Source organism: Aspergillus vadensis, assembly GCF_003184925.1.
Source record: "Aspergillus vadensis CBS 113365 unplaced genomic scaffold BO88scaffold_6, whole genome shotgun sequence".
Lineage (NCBI taxonomy): Eukaryota > Fungi > Ascomycota > Eurotiomycetes > Eurotiales > Aspergillaceae > Aspergillus > Aspergillus vadensis.
This window is the reverse complement of record NW_020292044.1, coordinates 761,028-775,040: the sequence shown is the minus strand read 5'-3', so window position 1 is coordinate 775,040 and position 14,013 is coordinate 761,028. Positions and strand designations below refer to the sequence as shown.

At 48.9% G+C, this 14,013-nt stretch overlaps 3 protein-coding genes across 3 annotated transcripts; 1 reads left to right on the top strand and 2 right to left on the bottom strand.

Annotated features, from left to right (window-relative positions):
• Positions 1-5,443: 5,443 nt before the first annotated feature.
• BO88DRAFT_246457 (uncharacterized protein) lies at positions 5,444-5,771 on the bottom strand. The gene has a single exon (XM_025702177.1). The coding sequence runs from the start codon at positions 5,678-5,680 to the stop codon at positions 5,510-5,512; it is 171 nt and encodes a 56-aa protein (XP_025564958.1). The 5' UTR covers positions 5,681-5,771; the 3' UTR covers positions 5,444-5,509.
• Positions 5,772-9,234: 3,463 nt separating this feature from the next.
• Positions 9,235-10,454, top strand: BO88DRAFT_335789 (putative C6 finger domain protein; the record flags this gene model as incomplete). Its single annotated transcript, XM_025702870.1, has 3 exons — positions 9,235-9,355; positions 9,411-9,768; positions 9,812-10,454. The coding sequence occupies 3 exons, from the start codon at positions 9,235-9,237 to the stop codon at positions 10,452-10,454; spliced, it is 1,122 nt and encodes a 373-aa protein (XP_025564957.1).
• Positions 10,455-12,766: 2,312 nt separating this feature from the next.
• Positions 12,767-13,299, bottom strand: BO88DRAFT_413333 (uncharacterized protein; the record flags this gene model as incomplete). Its single annotated transcript, XM_025708119.1, has 2 exons — positions 12,767-13,154; positions 13,238-13,299. The coding sequence occupies 2 exons, from the start codon at positions 13,297-13,299 to the stop codon at positions 12,767-12,769; spliced, it is 450 nt and encodes a 149-aa protein (XP_025564956.1).
• Positions 13,300-14,013: the final 714 nt, after the last annotated feature.

The following is a 14,013-nucleotide window of genomic DNA, read 5'->3' as shown; positions in this document are numbered from 1 at the left end:
GCATTCTTTCTCATCGCGTTCGAAGATAGTAGAATTTGAAAGACCTTCCCCGTTGTACTATGCTCTATGGTATATCCCAGTTAGAGCAGAAAGCATCATGCAGTGCAGCGAGAGAGTAGTTCTGATTCAAGCATGCTGTCAAAGTGTCTGTAGGGACATCGCGCTCGTACTGGACATTAGTAAAGAAAGTTGTCTGTCTGTATAGCCATCAGCCCTCAAGAGACCAAACATCAGCGTGAGTAGAACAGCAAGCGACCCAAGCTGCAGCGTTCAACCCGTCCATACTCCCTGCCACTAGCGTTGTCTTTCCTTGGCGGTTGTATCTTTAACATCCGTCGGACGACTGCAATAAACTCAGCAACCGTCGGACTGCCAATTTGTGGTGAATTCCTGCACTCGTGCCATGTTATACCCTCGGGACTGATAGTCCATCTCGCACTTCATGTGAGACTTGCGCCTACTGCGTCCCGTGGCATCTTGTGCGGCAAACCGTGGAACCAGACACCTTCCCGTATTATCTTAGCGTTGACAATCTAAGACACCTATCCGTTAGTCATTTCTTTCGACGTAGAGAAGTATTATCTAGAGACCGTTATCAGTGCAATCATGCTCTTACTGTGGTTATCAACGTAAGTCAAGCGATCCCCCAGACCATGGCAGAGCCATCGGGCTTACCATCTTCCCTTTTTCAACCACTGCCCCAGGCAATCCGCATCCACAGCCCAATCTCTAGTCTAAACGGCAATCCTCAGTAGAAGTAGCTAACTGTTGTGTAGAAGCATCAACAACCAAGCTTGAACAGTCCAATAGACTTCTTATAGAGGCGTTCCTCAGACTGGAGTAGAACCATGGCGTCACTGAAGAAAGAAAAGCCTGGCCTCGGTGTCCTTCTGCGCCATCTTCACTCATGGTCCAGTATACCCGATTTGAGCAACAGCCAGTCGTCATGCCGCGGAGGAAGCTAAACAAACCAGAAGAAGAATATTCAGTAAGGATGACAAATGACAAAGTCATGCAATTCTAATAGAAACTAACCGGATGGTCTAAATCCCCGTTCAGACAGGTCAAGGGGTCCACGACGAGCAGATACCTCCGTGCGGTCATGGCTCAATCACGCAGCTGCAGGGTCTTTGCTGTGGCTTTAAGATTAGTTTCATGTCTTCATCAAAAAGACGTTTAGCCCAGTGCTTCTATCTTGTTCATAGGTCAAGATCATTTTGAAAGAGGAGCAGCTGGATCTGTGCGTTTCTGAGAATGACGGGCCAGAAAATTCTCTGCGGTCTAGTAAATCCCCAGGTTGATGAACTTGTCTGAATCACAGTACTAGTGATGAGTGCAATGCCAAGATAGAACAAAGGAGCAGTCACATCCTCTAGTCCAAAGTAGATATATAGATAAATAGATTGAAATCTTCAAAGGAATGGGATCGTGGTTCTTCAGACGCGAGTGATGATCGTCTCTGAAGGAAAGTTGCGGTCAACGCCGACTACCCCGATTGGTGCTAGCCGATATCTACTATTACTATCACTACTACTACTTGTATCCATGGAGGGGGGAAGATACCTATTCACAGAGCTCGACCGAGAAGTATGAGTACATGCAAGAGAGAGACTACTAAAGACGTAATGACCTAAAAGTACATATGACAGAAGTCCCGAAAGTACATATTACCTGCACATGGGCACCAAAAGGACAACAGATACTGCAAGTGGAATGGCTATGTTGGCCATGTCTCAGGCAACAGCAGGAAAGACAGCAATCAATTCGCTACTCTATCTTTCATCCACCCACCCCCCCAACCAGCAGGCTACACTATTCACCTCCAGCGTTTGCATCGCCCCCGTGGCCATAACCCATCGCAAAGATCCGTATACGGATTCAGTGGGGTCACATGAGAGAGTCAAAGGTGGTACGGTTACCAATCTCGAGTGGTCTGTTAGGCAGCGGAGAGAGAAGGGATGTAGGATGTAGGGAGAGGGAGGGAGGGGGGTTGCAAATGGCGCTATAACGGTGATACAAACATGTATCTGCTGCTAGTCTATCATGCTGCCAAACCCACCATGGACCCCCGATTCTGGCTAGGATCTCGTGTTTGCAATGCCGGTATGACACCGACCGGAAAGCCAATCGCGACCGCAGCATTCTTCATCCAGAAATTCACCGGGGACGTGAGGGAGAGCCATGATATACGAGCACGCCAGATGCCAAGCACCAGACACCATTTTTCTCTTTTCTAGTTCTAAACAAGATTTTGCGGCTTTTCCAATCGGCGCGATGCGTCAAGACACACTAAACCCAAACTTCCTCCCCCTTCCCCCCTCCCTCTCCCTCTCCCCTCTCCCCAAAGCATCTATACCAGAAGGGTGTACTCCGTGCCCGACACGCCTTACCATGAGTGGAAAGTAAGCAAGCAACCAGGCTAACCTTTAGCCCGGCACTCCCAGGGTTAGAACAAGACCGGCTTGTTTCATCTCGCGGGCACTTGTCTCGAAAGGGATATGCTCGACTGGAGGGTCGGCCCTGCGACTGGATTGCTGAGCGTGTAAACTGGGGTCCTTACGTGTCCGGTGCTGAGCTTTACCGATGAGAAAAGAGTGGGCAGGTATAACTTCGATTAATGCATTTGATGATGGAACAGGAGACGGTGTATCGCTTCTCCCTTTGTAGTACTACCGGAAGAAAAAAAAAGTCTGTGCTAAAAAGCAATTATGACCGACGCCCCTATTTTTCGTTTCTTTTTCTCTCTTAGGCTGAATTTTTGCTTTTTGAATAACCGTTACGGACAGTCGATAAGGGTGCGTCGCATGGTCCGCCAACCGTAGGGCGCCGAAATTGTTTCATAGATAGGCAAACCTATCTAGGCACCATTTTGGGTATCCCTGCCAGACAGGGATACTTTTGACCTGTTGACAATCCTTTTTTTTTTTTTTTTATTCTTATCTTATATGTCACAATCGATAGATCTCGTTCTTCCGAGGAAATAAACAATCAAACAAGGGAAAAGCAAAGAAAACAAAAAGTAAAAAAGAACGGGGGGAACAAACGACCCACGAACGTAAAGGATCTCCGGCCCGGCAGAGACCCTTGAGATCGAACAAACAGAAAACCGAAGAAGCTCGGGGCTCGGAAATCCGCTCAGGGTCTGTTTCGGATGAATAGATCATACGGAAGATCAATGGAAACAGCAAGCTGGGATCGTGATGGCGCGCGTCGTATCATCATATGTCGAGTGTAGTAGAGTTGACTATCTAGTTACTTGTTGGTCTGTTAATAGATTAGGACATAATTACTGCATCGAGTGAGAACTCCGCCGATTCACTCCATCAGCAATGGGTGGTGAAAAGGCAGGCGCCGTTGTGATTGGTTCCGATTCAGTCCAAGAGGACAGATGGCGTGGCCCTGCTGTGGGTTAGAGTCCAGTCGGACCGTAGATACCTACCTACTTTGTACAACTCCCACCAAGCAGGAGGAGGTAATCTTGTCGGAGGGGAGCGAGCAACACATGCCAGACTGACAGGCTGAAAGCAGGGATAAATCATCATTGCTATGTTAGTTTCTTCTTTTGTTATTGCCGCGCAGGTAACATCATCGTCATCATCAGCAGCAGCAGCAGCAGCAGCAGCAGCATTGACTGGGTTAGACCAATGGTCGCTCATTCATTAGTTAGGGATTAAGTTTCACCCCTCGGAGAATTTTGACGCATGGCTTCTCGTGGAGAGGACCACCAGTGGTGCAGCGAAACACTGGGTTAGTGTTGATTTTAGTCCCTGCAGAAGCCGGGGGGTTGGTTGTGGATTGGGGGGGGGTGTGGGTGGGAAGAAAGGCGTGCGTATGTGGCCGTTAATCAGGAGGTAGTCTAGTCTAGTCTAGGGTAGTAGTGTAGTAGGAGACCATAGCCAAGGCCATTGTTCTTACCGGTTAAGTAGCAAAAGAAGATGTCGGAACTGGGCAACCGCCCGTTTCCCACCTATTGAAAGGCAGTGCTCCGTCCGGCGGACCGCGATGATCAGATAATGATTTGTATGATAGGGCAGAGCGTTGATGGATGAGGCGAACTTGTTTCATGTCCGATACGAGACAATAAAGGCCACTAAACAGCGCTAGGGCGAGGTGCGACTGCGGTGTTCAGGGAGAAAAGTGAAAGTTGCCAACGATCTTCGCCTCTTCGCTTACGTATATCGGCTGCCCGATCCCGCTAGCGACGCAGAGGCTGACCAAAGTAGCAATATCCACGCGTTTAGTCCCAGGTACCTTACTATCCGAACCTCCCTACCCACTGACTATCTTGCTCTATGCAGTTAATGTACCAAGAATCATTGTAAAATTGCATAACATGTTAATATCTGCCATTATATCTTCCTCAGCAAGCAGCTAGTATCAGTGGTAAAAAGAAAAAGGACAGCGCGCCATTGTCCGTCAGTCAATCAATTGAAGGGTCCAGCGGATACTCCAAGTTCCTATTGGAGTTACGCAGGTACGTAATGGCCCAGCAAGTGCACACGGTAAGTGGAGGAAACCGTCCGAATTGTGTCTATGATTTTATCCTGGGAAGGGGAACTAAGTTCGGAGCCGAGTTTATCCATCCACGGCTAACGAAAGCGCTACTAATAATAAATTGGAGGCCCGAGAGGACCCTGAAAGGCCAAGCAATCTGCTTGGGTTTGGCATGGGTGCTATAATGCTGGCTAAGTGCGTAGTTTACATGCATGTCACCATTCCATACTTTGATTGTCTATATATATTAAATAAATCCATATAAATATATATAAATTAATTTAGACAATAGATAAACAAAAGTCGCGCATGCCTCATGTTCCCTGTGAAGGAAAATCGTCCAAGTCCATTACTTTAAACTAAACACATATGCCTGATCCAAGTAGAGTGAGTGTCCCCATCCATGTCGAACTGGACAAGTGGACTTTTTGCCTAGACTAGTAAAAGCACTCATGCCATCATCAATCAGCAGCAACAGCAGCAGCAGCAGCAGCAGCAACAGTAATAGTGGCAGTGGCAGTGATGTCTTGTCATCATACGATTCTGGAAGTACCTCCGAATGCGACCTTGACAATTCCCATTGGAGTCTGTTTCCTTTCTACTACTGCGATCGACTGCAAACGCAATCCCTTACTGAGAAAAACCACTACAGTCGGCCAGGCCAAGCCCACTGGCTACACTAGGATTGCAGATGTGATCCTTAAATCAAACCTTGGCTTGGAAGAGGCCCACCTGATTTCTGACAGATCCAGTCTCGCTCTCTCTGCCTCTTATGGCGGAGTATATTTCCAGGGTACATGCAGGTACGAAGTCAGCATGGACGTGGATGTGGGCTGGGCTGTACACAGCAAGGTGTGTGGGTGTGGATGGGCTGAGAAATAGCCGCTATGGCCGACTGGCTGACTGACTGACACGGGTGCGCCGCTGCTCTTTTCTACTAGAATTGTCTGGTTGCGTGTCCGTAGTAGTAGGAACCATTCCAGTGTTAGGCGAGAAACAGAGCATTTGCTGAATATCACCTAGTCCAGTGGAATCCAGTTCGAGCGAAATCAGAGGGTGACAGATGGGAGGAAGTAAAGAGAGAAAAAGAGAGAGAAAAAAATTTTTTTTTTATCGAAATGAAATAAAAAATAACCCAAAAAGAAACCGAAAAAAAATTTACTTGAAGCCCCATGTCCATCCTCATTAACTCATCTGTGGAAACACCAGTGGGATTGCTGGAATGTGCAAGTCAGGATGACGATGATTAGGCCCCTGCCCCATGCCCTGCGGCGGCTCACCAATCAACAGCGTGACCGCTTGGCGAGGATGACGACTCCAGGGCTTCTCGAAGCTCAGTAAACTTCGAGTCTCTGTTTCACCTCGCCACTAGTCTTCTTTGGGCGATCTTGCGTCCGGACGCAATCCTTCGTCTTCGCCCAGAGGGGAAAGTCCCTCGCGCTGGGGCGCCGCTGGTTGGCTGCAGTCTCCGGCCAGACCCATGCGGTCGCCCAATCGATCGCGGCCGTCACCCTGGCCCCAACGAGGAGTTAAATTTAAAACCACGCTCTTCAGATGCTGAGTGGATGAGAGCCGGGATCCAGATTCCCCAGTTCTTCAAATGATTGACAGGTCTCAGCTATCAGCGTGTCTCTTTCTTCCCCCCTCTCACACCCCCCTCTGCTAACTTGCTAAGCCAAATGAGGGAGGGAAGAACGCATACCTCCGTGGGAACCCCACCCCCCACTCCTCCTCCTCCTACTACGTTGGAGCTTGTAAGTGAAGTTGAAGTGAAGTAGACTAGACGAGTCTAGTCTAGTCTTGTCTTGGGCGTGGTCGGGTTACAGGTGTCTGTCACAGACCTCTGGAACCACGGACGAAGAGGGTGGGAGAAGTTGGGAGGAACCAGCCGGGGCGGTGCGAGGGATCAGGGGTATCTTTTTCCTTTGCCCGCACCGACCGACCGACGCACGCCTATCTGAGAGGCAAAAGTAATGGATGATGGAGTACTTACTTACTACGGAGTACTAGGTAGGTCCCCATGCACGATGCACACGCATGCTCCGGATGGTATGATAATGATTGGGGTATTTTCTATTGCCGACTTTTTGACAACCTCCAACCCAAGGTACTTCGTTTCCCTCTCAAAGGTACCAACCATCTGTTCTGGTTCTTTGGGAATAAAGGGCTGCGACTTGCATCTCCATCAATCCAAAGAATAGAATTATCACCAATTCCACTTTCTGATGCCACAGGAACTGGATGGATACAGCCCAGTCCAGCCTTTCCCATGGTCTCCGTCCTCCTTTCCTCTTTTCCTCTTCTGGCTCGCCTCGACTCGACTCGACAACCTTAAGATCCCACACAGCCACATTCCATGTGACGGCAATGATCCCTGCTAATATTCTCGAATGCCGCCATCACCCTTTTCAGACACTCGTCAATCTCTGCCTGCCTTGGTAGGTTTGATGAGATGTTTCAATTGGACAGTCATTCATCTTGTCCCTGCGCCTGAAGACATTTCAGGCTGTCTGGACTGCTGTCTGGGACTGCCTCCCAACCAACTCCCAACGATTAGTCGTAGGTAGTATGGAGGGATCTCACATAACATCGGGCAAATCAGTATTCAGCTAGGCAGGTACCTCGAAGTTACCAACGAGTAGCTGAAGTAAATAGTTGGACTAGTGGTGAAGTCCGCCAGTCGGACAGTCCGACGCAAAGCCTACTAACATTCATTAACTAACTAAATACTCCTACATAGTCACCTAAAGGTACAGCCTTTTCTTCGCCATGGTATCATCCTCGGGCATATTAATAGTAAACCAGAGAAAGGAAATGGGGGGGAGAAAATAATCAAATTTTCGAGGGAAAAAAAAATAATAATAATAAATAATAATAAAAAGAGTAGTCTCCATACCTAGCCTGGCGTTTCAGCTTGGGTTAGTAAAGGCTTGCCCACCTGAGGCGAGCTAGTTCTCCGACCTGATTCTTCAGCACTGACAGTACCTTAATACTGGGGGGAGAAAATGGGGGGGAGGAGACACACGATTTCTTCCTTCCTTTAGGGAAAGATTTGGTAATAATGGTTCCGAATAATCCACGCATATTAGATTGCTTGATCTGGCTCTTCGTCATCGCCGGCATCATCAGCACTTTGTCTCATACCTCTCTCCCCATACAGTTTAACCACTGACTCTTGACACTGGGCCTTGTCTGGTTCCTGTGTCTGTCCCTGTTCCTGTTCCTGTTCTCTCTCTCGCTCTTTTGTCTCTGTCCCTTTACTCCTTTCTGCTAATTCTCCATTATCCACTTTGCGACTTACTCTCTGCCTTCCTTTTCCTTCCTTAGCTTCCCCCCCATGGTATAACCCCCATGGAATTTCAACTCCATTGTGCTTGAATCGTCTCAGTAGCCTTTTTATTTTTATTTTATTCCTCCCTCTGTTTTCTTTCTCTCTCTCTTTTGCGCACACATTTATTTTTTTTACCCATTTAATTTACCATTTATCCTTAACTTGTTTTTTTATTCCCTCCCTCTCCATCTCACTTTGTCTGTTTTATTTTATTTTTTATTTTTCACTATTTACTATTTTACTTTTTTTTTTCTTCTCTACCTCTACCCTCCACCTAATCTGGCTTCCACAGCCCCTTTCTTTGCAGTTCCTTCACGGTCCCCTAAAAAGAAAACAAACTCCCAGCTTGGCTGTACAGACAATTCATACATCATACTTACTCCCAACGGGAGCCCAAGAATAATATTATTTCGCTCCGGGTTAAAATCTAAATCCCACCGCGCACAAAGTCCCGAGATCCTAGATCCCGAGCAACAATACCACTACTGCAGTGGGCACCCACTACTACGACGGAAGTAGGTCCTCGGTATTTCCTTTCCTCTTACTACCAAGTACTACTACTGGTTGGCTTCCTTTGCGACTTGACCACCACTACACTACCACCACCACCACCACCTACTACTACTACTACTACTACTACTACCACCGTCTTTCCACTCAACTTGAACTATCGTCCCTCTTCCACCAATTTTCACCTTCCTTTTTTCGCTTCTTGCCTTTCCTTTAATCGTCCGACGTCCTGTCCAGTCTTCTTCTTTCGCATTCACCCATCTATCCGACGTTTCCCCGCTTACTTTCGCATCCTTGTTGTTCTTATTACCTGCATTCACATTGCTGGTTCCCTACTAAATAATTAATGATCCCTAATTTGCAGGCCGGTTCACCATTTCCCGCTATCAACAAATCATCCTGCTTTGAGAAATTAAATCCTGCGATATTTCCGGACATTGCTTCTCCCTCCTGAAGCCCCGCTCCACGATTAGCAACGACGCGACGAGCCAAATAATATACGTCCATCCATTTACCGGTGCTTGCGACTCGGTCTACCCCAAACCCATCGATACGATCCGAGTCTAGGTGGTGGCTACTACAGTACCCTGCCCGCTAAGGAACGACTGTGGAGGCGCACCGTTGAAACCGAAGAATACCTAATATAACAACATACCCCGATAGTCATCGCTATAATTATTTGCGCTTCTGACTGGGTGACGTATTTTTTTATTCGACACTTTTCACTGTCTTGCGCGGCACATTGCATCATCTCGATCCCTCAACTTTATTCGAAATATTAATTTTCGCTGCGCGCTTGGGCGGTTCGAGAAGATCAGCTTGCCCTTCCTCTTCCTCTGTGCGATTGATGTGCTCTAAGCATACAGTCTTCGGTTTCCCATCGCATCTTATATAGGGCTATGCCCGCGGTTGTTGAGGATAACACTCCGATAACAAGATCAGAAGGCCCAGTCATGGAATCTTCCACTGCGGATAAGAAGCGCAACAAGCTTGGATATCATCGCACCTCTGTCGCATGTGGTAAGCTCTCGGTTCTCCGTATTCTCCGTTGGAATACTCATTTCTTATGCGACAGTACACTGCCGGCGGCGAAAGATCCGATGTCTTGTTGCACCAGATGATGCTCAAGGGCGATGCGAGAATTGTATACGCCTCCGGAAGGAATGCCAATTCTTCCCTGTCGACCAGCAGCCCCCGATCGAGAAGAAGTCACGTCCCAGTTCTCGTTTAGAAACCGCTTCGACGGACCCATCGACTGCTTCTTCGTCACCCCCGAATGTGACCGGGGTAGAGCAAGGGGAGCCTTTCTTTACTTATCAGCCTATGCCGTTGGGTTCGAATCCGGATGTGGGCGCCTTCAATACCGCGACCTTTCCGAGCAACCCGATGGCACCATTTACTCCCGGTTTGTGGCCCTACCCAGCAGGAGGAATGTTGGGGTGAAGTGTGTTGACCATTGCCTGAAGCAGATCGCAGCGTCGGTGCTGAATTTGTAGGTCCCCCTCCAATGGAAACCGGGGTTCCGTGGGACGAGTATACGACCATCACAGACCCTCAAATGTTAGCGGCTATGCCCGCGGGGAAAGCGATGATGAACATGTCTACGAACGTTTGGGGTGCGACGCCCAATCCCATGGCACCGATGCCAACCACTTCGCCCCTGCCAGGAACGCCCACAGTCCCGTCGCAGTCGCAAGGCCTGGCACAGACACCCACGTATGCCATGCAGCCTGATGGGACAGTCTGGCAAGTACCCCCAACACGTGCCATGACATTTTCGGCACAACCCGCAGACATGGCAATCCCGTATCCGAACCAAGGTCAATTCGTGCAGCCGTCGCCGGCAGATCTTAAACGAAGAATGACCAGCCCGGCCCAGTCTTTCCCCGGAACTCCGATCAACCCCCAGAGTCCTCCTGCAGCGGATCTACAGTCGGTGTCCGTCTCATACCCAGGCCAGCCGGCCGCTATGGGATTCAACACCTGGCAGGATGTGAACAGCATGTCCCCCATGAGTGTGGTCCAGTATCCGATGTACGCGAACGATGCAGCCCAGCAAGCAGGGTTTGGCAGCCCGCCACCAATGGGCCACCCCGGTCCAGGCCAATCCCCGCAATAATGAGCTCAAGAAGAGCGGAGATGACAAGCGCTTCAGAAGGAAAACAAAAAGCATCATCGGATTCGCTATTTAAATACCCCGTGCGACGTATTGCATCCATTTCTTTATCTCACTTCTTTCCCATATCATTCCATCCCATGCATGCACCTTTACTTTTACCGGCTGGTCATTAGCGGGCGCAGAGGATCTTGGGCGGTATTTTACTCTTCGTTTGTTCCATGAGACCCCTTCCCTCTTGATTGAGGCATCATCTCTCTACATGCGCGGCTCAGGGAGCAAGTTCTTCTAGACTCTCTTTCGTTGCTCTCCGGTTTTTCATTTCATCAATCTGCTTTTTTTTCTTTCACCTACTGTTCACATTAGCTTTGGATATCCACGGTGGGGTTCATGAGCTACGCATTCAGCCACCAGCGGGACAGGTGTCTGATCATTGGTTTTGAGTGGCGTTACCGGCCTAGTCCAGTCTCATATACTGGTCCTGGCGCTGTCATGCAGCCCTCGATCGAAGACTAGTCTGGACCGGCCGGACTCTTATGATTTCATTTGCTTTGCTTTAGTCCCCTGCCATGCACCTAGTCATGTCCGTTGTCGACGAGTCGATTGAAAAGGGCAGACAGACGGATGGAAGGAAAGTGGCCATGTTTATGCTTTTGCTTGTTGCTTTCTTATTGACATAGACTCCCCCTATAAGCCACCCTCTACCTCTAGTACCCTATCATTATGGAATAGAAACGGCACACAAATGCCTCTTAGTTCATTGCAGATCCCACAGTCTTTCGTGTTCCTCCCTATCCCTTCTCTGCGTAAAGCAGAATCCTTTTGGTTTATGGCGCATATGGTATAGAGTATCCCTCATCCTCGGGCTTACCCTGACAATTGCAATATGCCATACCGTTTGAGTGGCTGTTGTTTCAGTGTCTTAGGCTGCTTGGTGTAGCTGCACTTAGATAAATATGTCTGCCCAGTCACACCGGTAGGGGATGCTTGATATTAGCCGGCAGTCGCTAGAAGGAGCTAGATTGAAGCCAGAACGCAATGGTTAGTGCCAGTAACAGCAATATTCGCTGCATCTGAGGATCAACCAGGTGGCCTTAGCTCTAGAATCATCTTAATGTGTAAGTTCTCCACATATCACTTTCTCACATACCATCATTACATCCATTCTGCCGCCAGTCCTTTCACATCGGAAGCTTTATACAGGGTTCTCTTCTGGCAACACTTGATACGAGAACAAGCGGCTCGAGATTTCCGCAGTTCACATCACAGCCATGTTCCGTCACATGTTTGTGGATATCCACCCAGGTTTGAATTGCATTTGTAGATGGACTCATTTGTCGACGCGCAGTAGCCACCGAATTGATTCGTGAGACTTGACACCAAACATCCCAGCACTCGATTGCCTTCTACGTGAAGAATTTGTGCTTACTGCCATCACAACATATTCTTCAAGACGCCAGCCAGACCAGAAATGACATCATCGGTGTGACGCGATCTGGACGCATCCCGATTAGGCAGGCACAGGGTGGTCACGAGGAGCCCTGTTGTAGTAGAGAGTTACTACAGTGTCAACTCTCACTCCTGTCTGTGTTTTACTACATCCTCTTCATCTTCAAAGCACAACTCCGAACTACATGATGTCTGCTATCCTGCTGATGTATCCATGAAGATACGTCACAGGCAAATTGCTTTTTCTACGTTTGCTTTTCCCGCACCATGTCGATAACACCGTAACACTGACAATATGATTGGAAGATTCCCCGACCCTTGCTAGCTGCAACGGCGATCAGAAGAACAGACAGGCCACCTAAGCAATGGCTTGCCGTCCACTATTCATCCAAATGACAACCCCGGACCAAACGGATCTTCGGGCTTGGTTGACTGATAAACACCGTGACCTTCACAGGCGGATCTGCCAATAATAGGGGCATTCTGCAGTATTGCTTATCACACTGACGGATTCGCCTGGCGGGTTGAAACCGGAGCAGACCAGGAGAAAGTATATTTGCTCCGAGGTGATAACGATCCTCTGATAAGCTCGGTCGGGGATCGAATTTCGTGAGAGTACATAATGTCCGGAGCGGAACCATGCTGAAGGAATGCTGTGTCGCTGCTCACACTCCTGTGGGCTTTGCTCTGTGGCCTTCTGCAAGACTTGAGTATACTGGGTATGAGTCACTGGCTTTTCAGAAGTGATCGGTGCGTGTTGTGTGTGTGGATGTGTGGGTATGGGGGTGTGTGTGTGTGCGCGCCACCGATCGTTCGGTCTGGGGTCCGATAATGCGGAGAGCAACAGCCTCACTTTATTAATATCATCAACGGCCCTGATAGCCAGCATTAGCTGGGTTGATAACAGCTGTCATGCTGCAATCTGATTGCCTCTTCGAGGATGATTGCAGGCTCAAGGTACCAGGTTCAGCATCCACGACGTGACGTGTCTGTGCTTTTCTGGCCTTATCTCCAGGCTGTCCGGGCGTCTCGATGGCGACAATATGCATAGTTATCAATATGATTATCGCGACTCCTGGCCGATGGTCGGCGAGGGCCCCTGTTTTGACCGAGGGCGCTCCTCCAGTACAAAATCCGGTGCTGCTCCCATTGGGCTGAGACTTCTGATCTCTTCGCCCAGTGACAGGGACTGACAGGTGAGAACCTGGTTGACCGCCATTCACCTGTGATGCCTTATCGCGCTCCTGTGGGGGGCTGTATGTGGTTAGTAGAAGCCAGTCAACCCCTTTGGGCGCTGAAGGCCTTTTCCTGGAGTTTTGTGGATCATATATAAACACTGGAGGTCGAAGTTATCGACAGTGACTGCTGGCTTTTCAGTTCCTCCTTGTTCCTCTGGCATTTTCTTCCCATTTTTCGTCGCACATGGCAGACAAGGCTAGCATTTGAGCTCTTTTATTTTCTCACGATGCTCAAACCATCGGTATATAAGAGAAGCCGTGTGTGTACTGTGGATAAAGTCCAGTTTTAACGCTGACTCTAGTGCCCCATTCTACCCCCAAACTATCTCCACGCCCTCCCCGTCCCGACCCATCGGTTCATGCTAGCATCTCTTGTATATGTACACACTTACTCGCAACTAGGGGACATGCTACTGGCACATGCAGACACTCTTTGACGGCGCAGTCATTCCCTTCTTGCATTGCTAGCCAACCCTCCTTTCACGGTCGCATTTGATCTTCGCAAAATTCTCTCGACCGCACCAGTCAGGCTTCATCAGGCATTCCCTCTCAGCATACGACGACCCTCCATGGGCATGCTGGCACGTCTTATTTCCACAGTTCCTGCACACTCGATGCGGGAAAAGCTCATTGCAGGGTTCAGGCTGTATTGCATTGACTGAATTTCCGGCGCACCCGCGCCAGCCGCGAGAAAATCGAGCCGATCCTAGCGTGGGGGGGGGTAGGAATATGCCGGAAGATGAATGCTTTCGCTATCAACTTTGGTCGGATGTAATCTTTTATGCTCATGATTGACATCTCCGGTGCATTTCTGATGACTATTATCTGTCTTCCGATTGATGCTGCCTGACAGCGGCGCATGACGCCTCGATCCA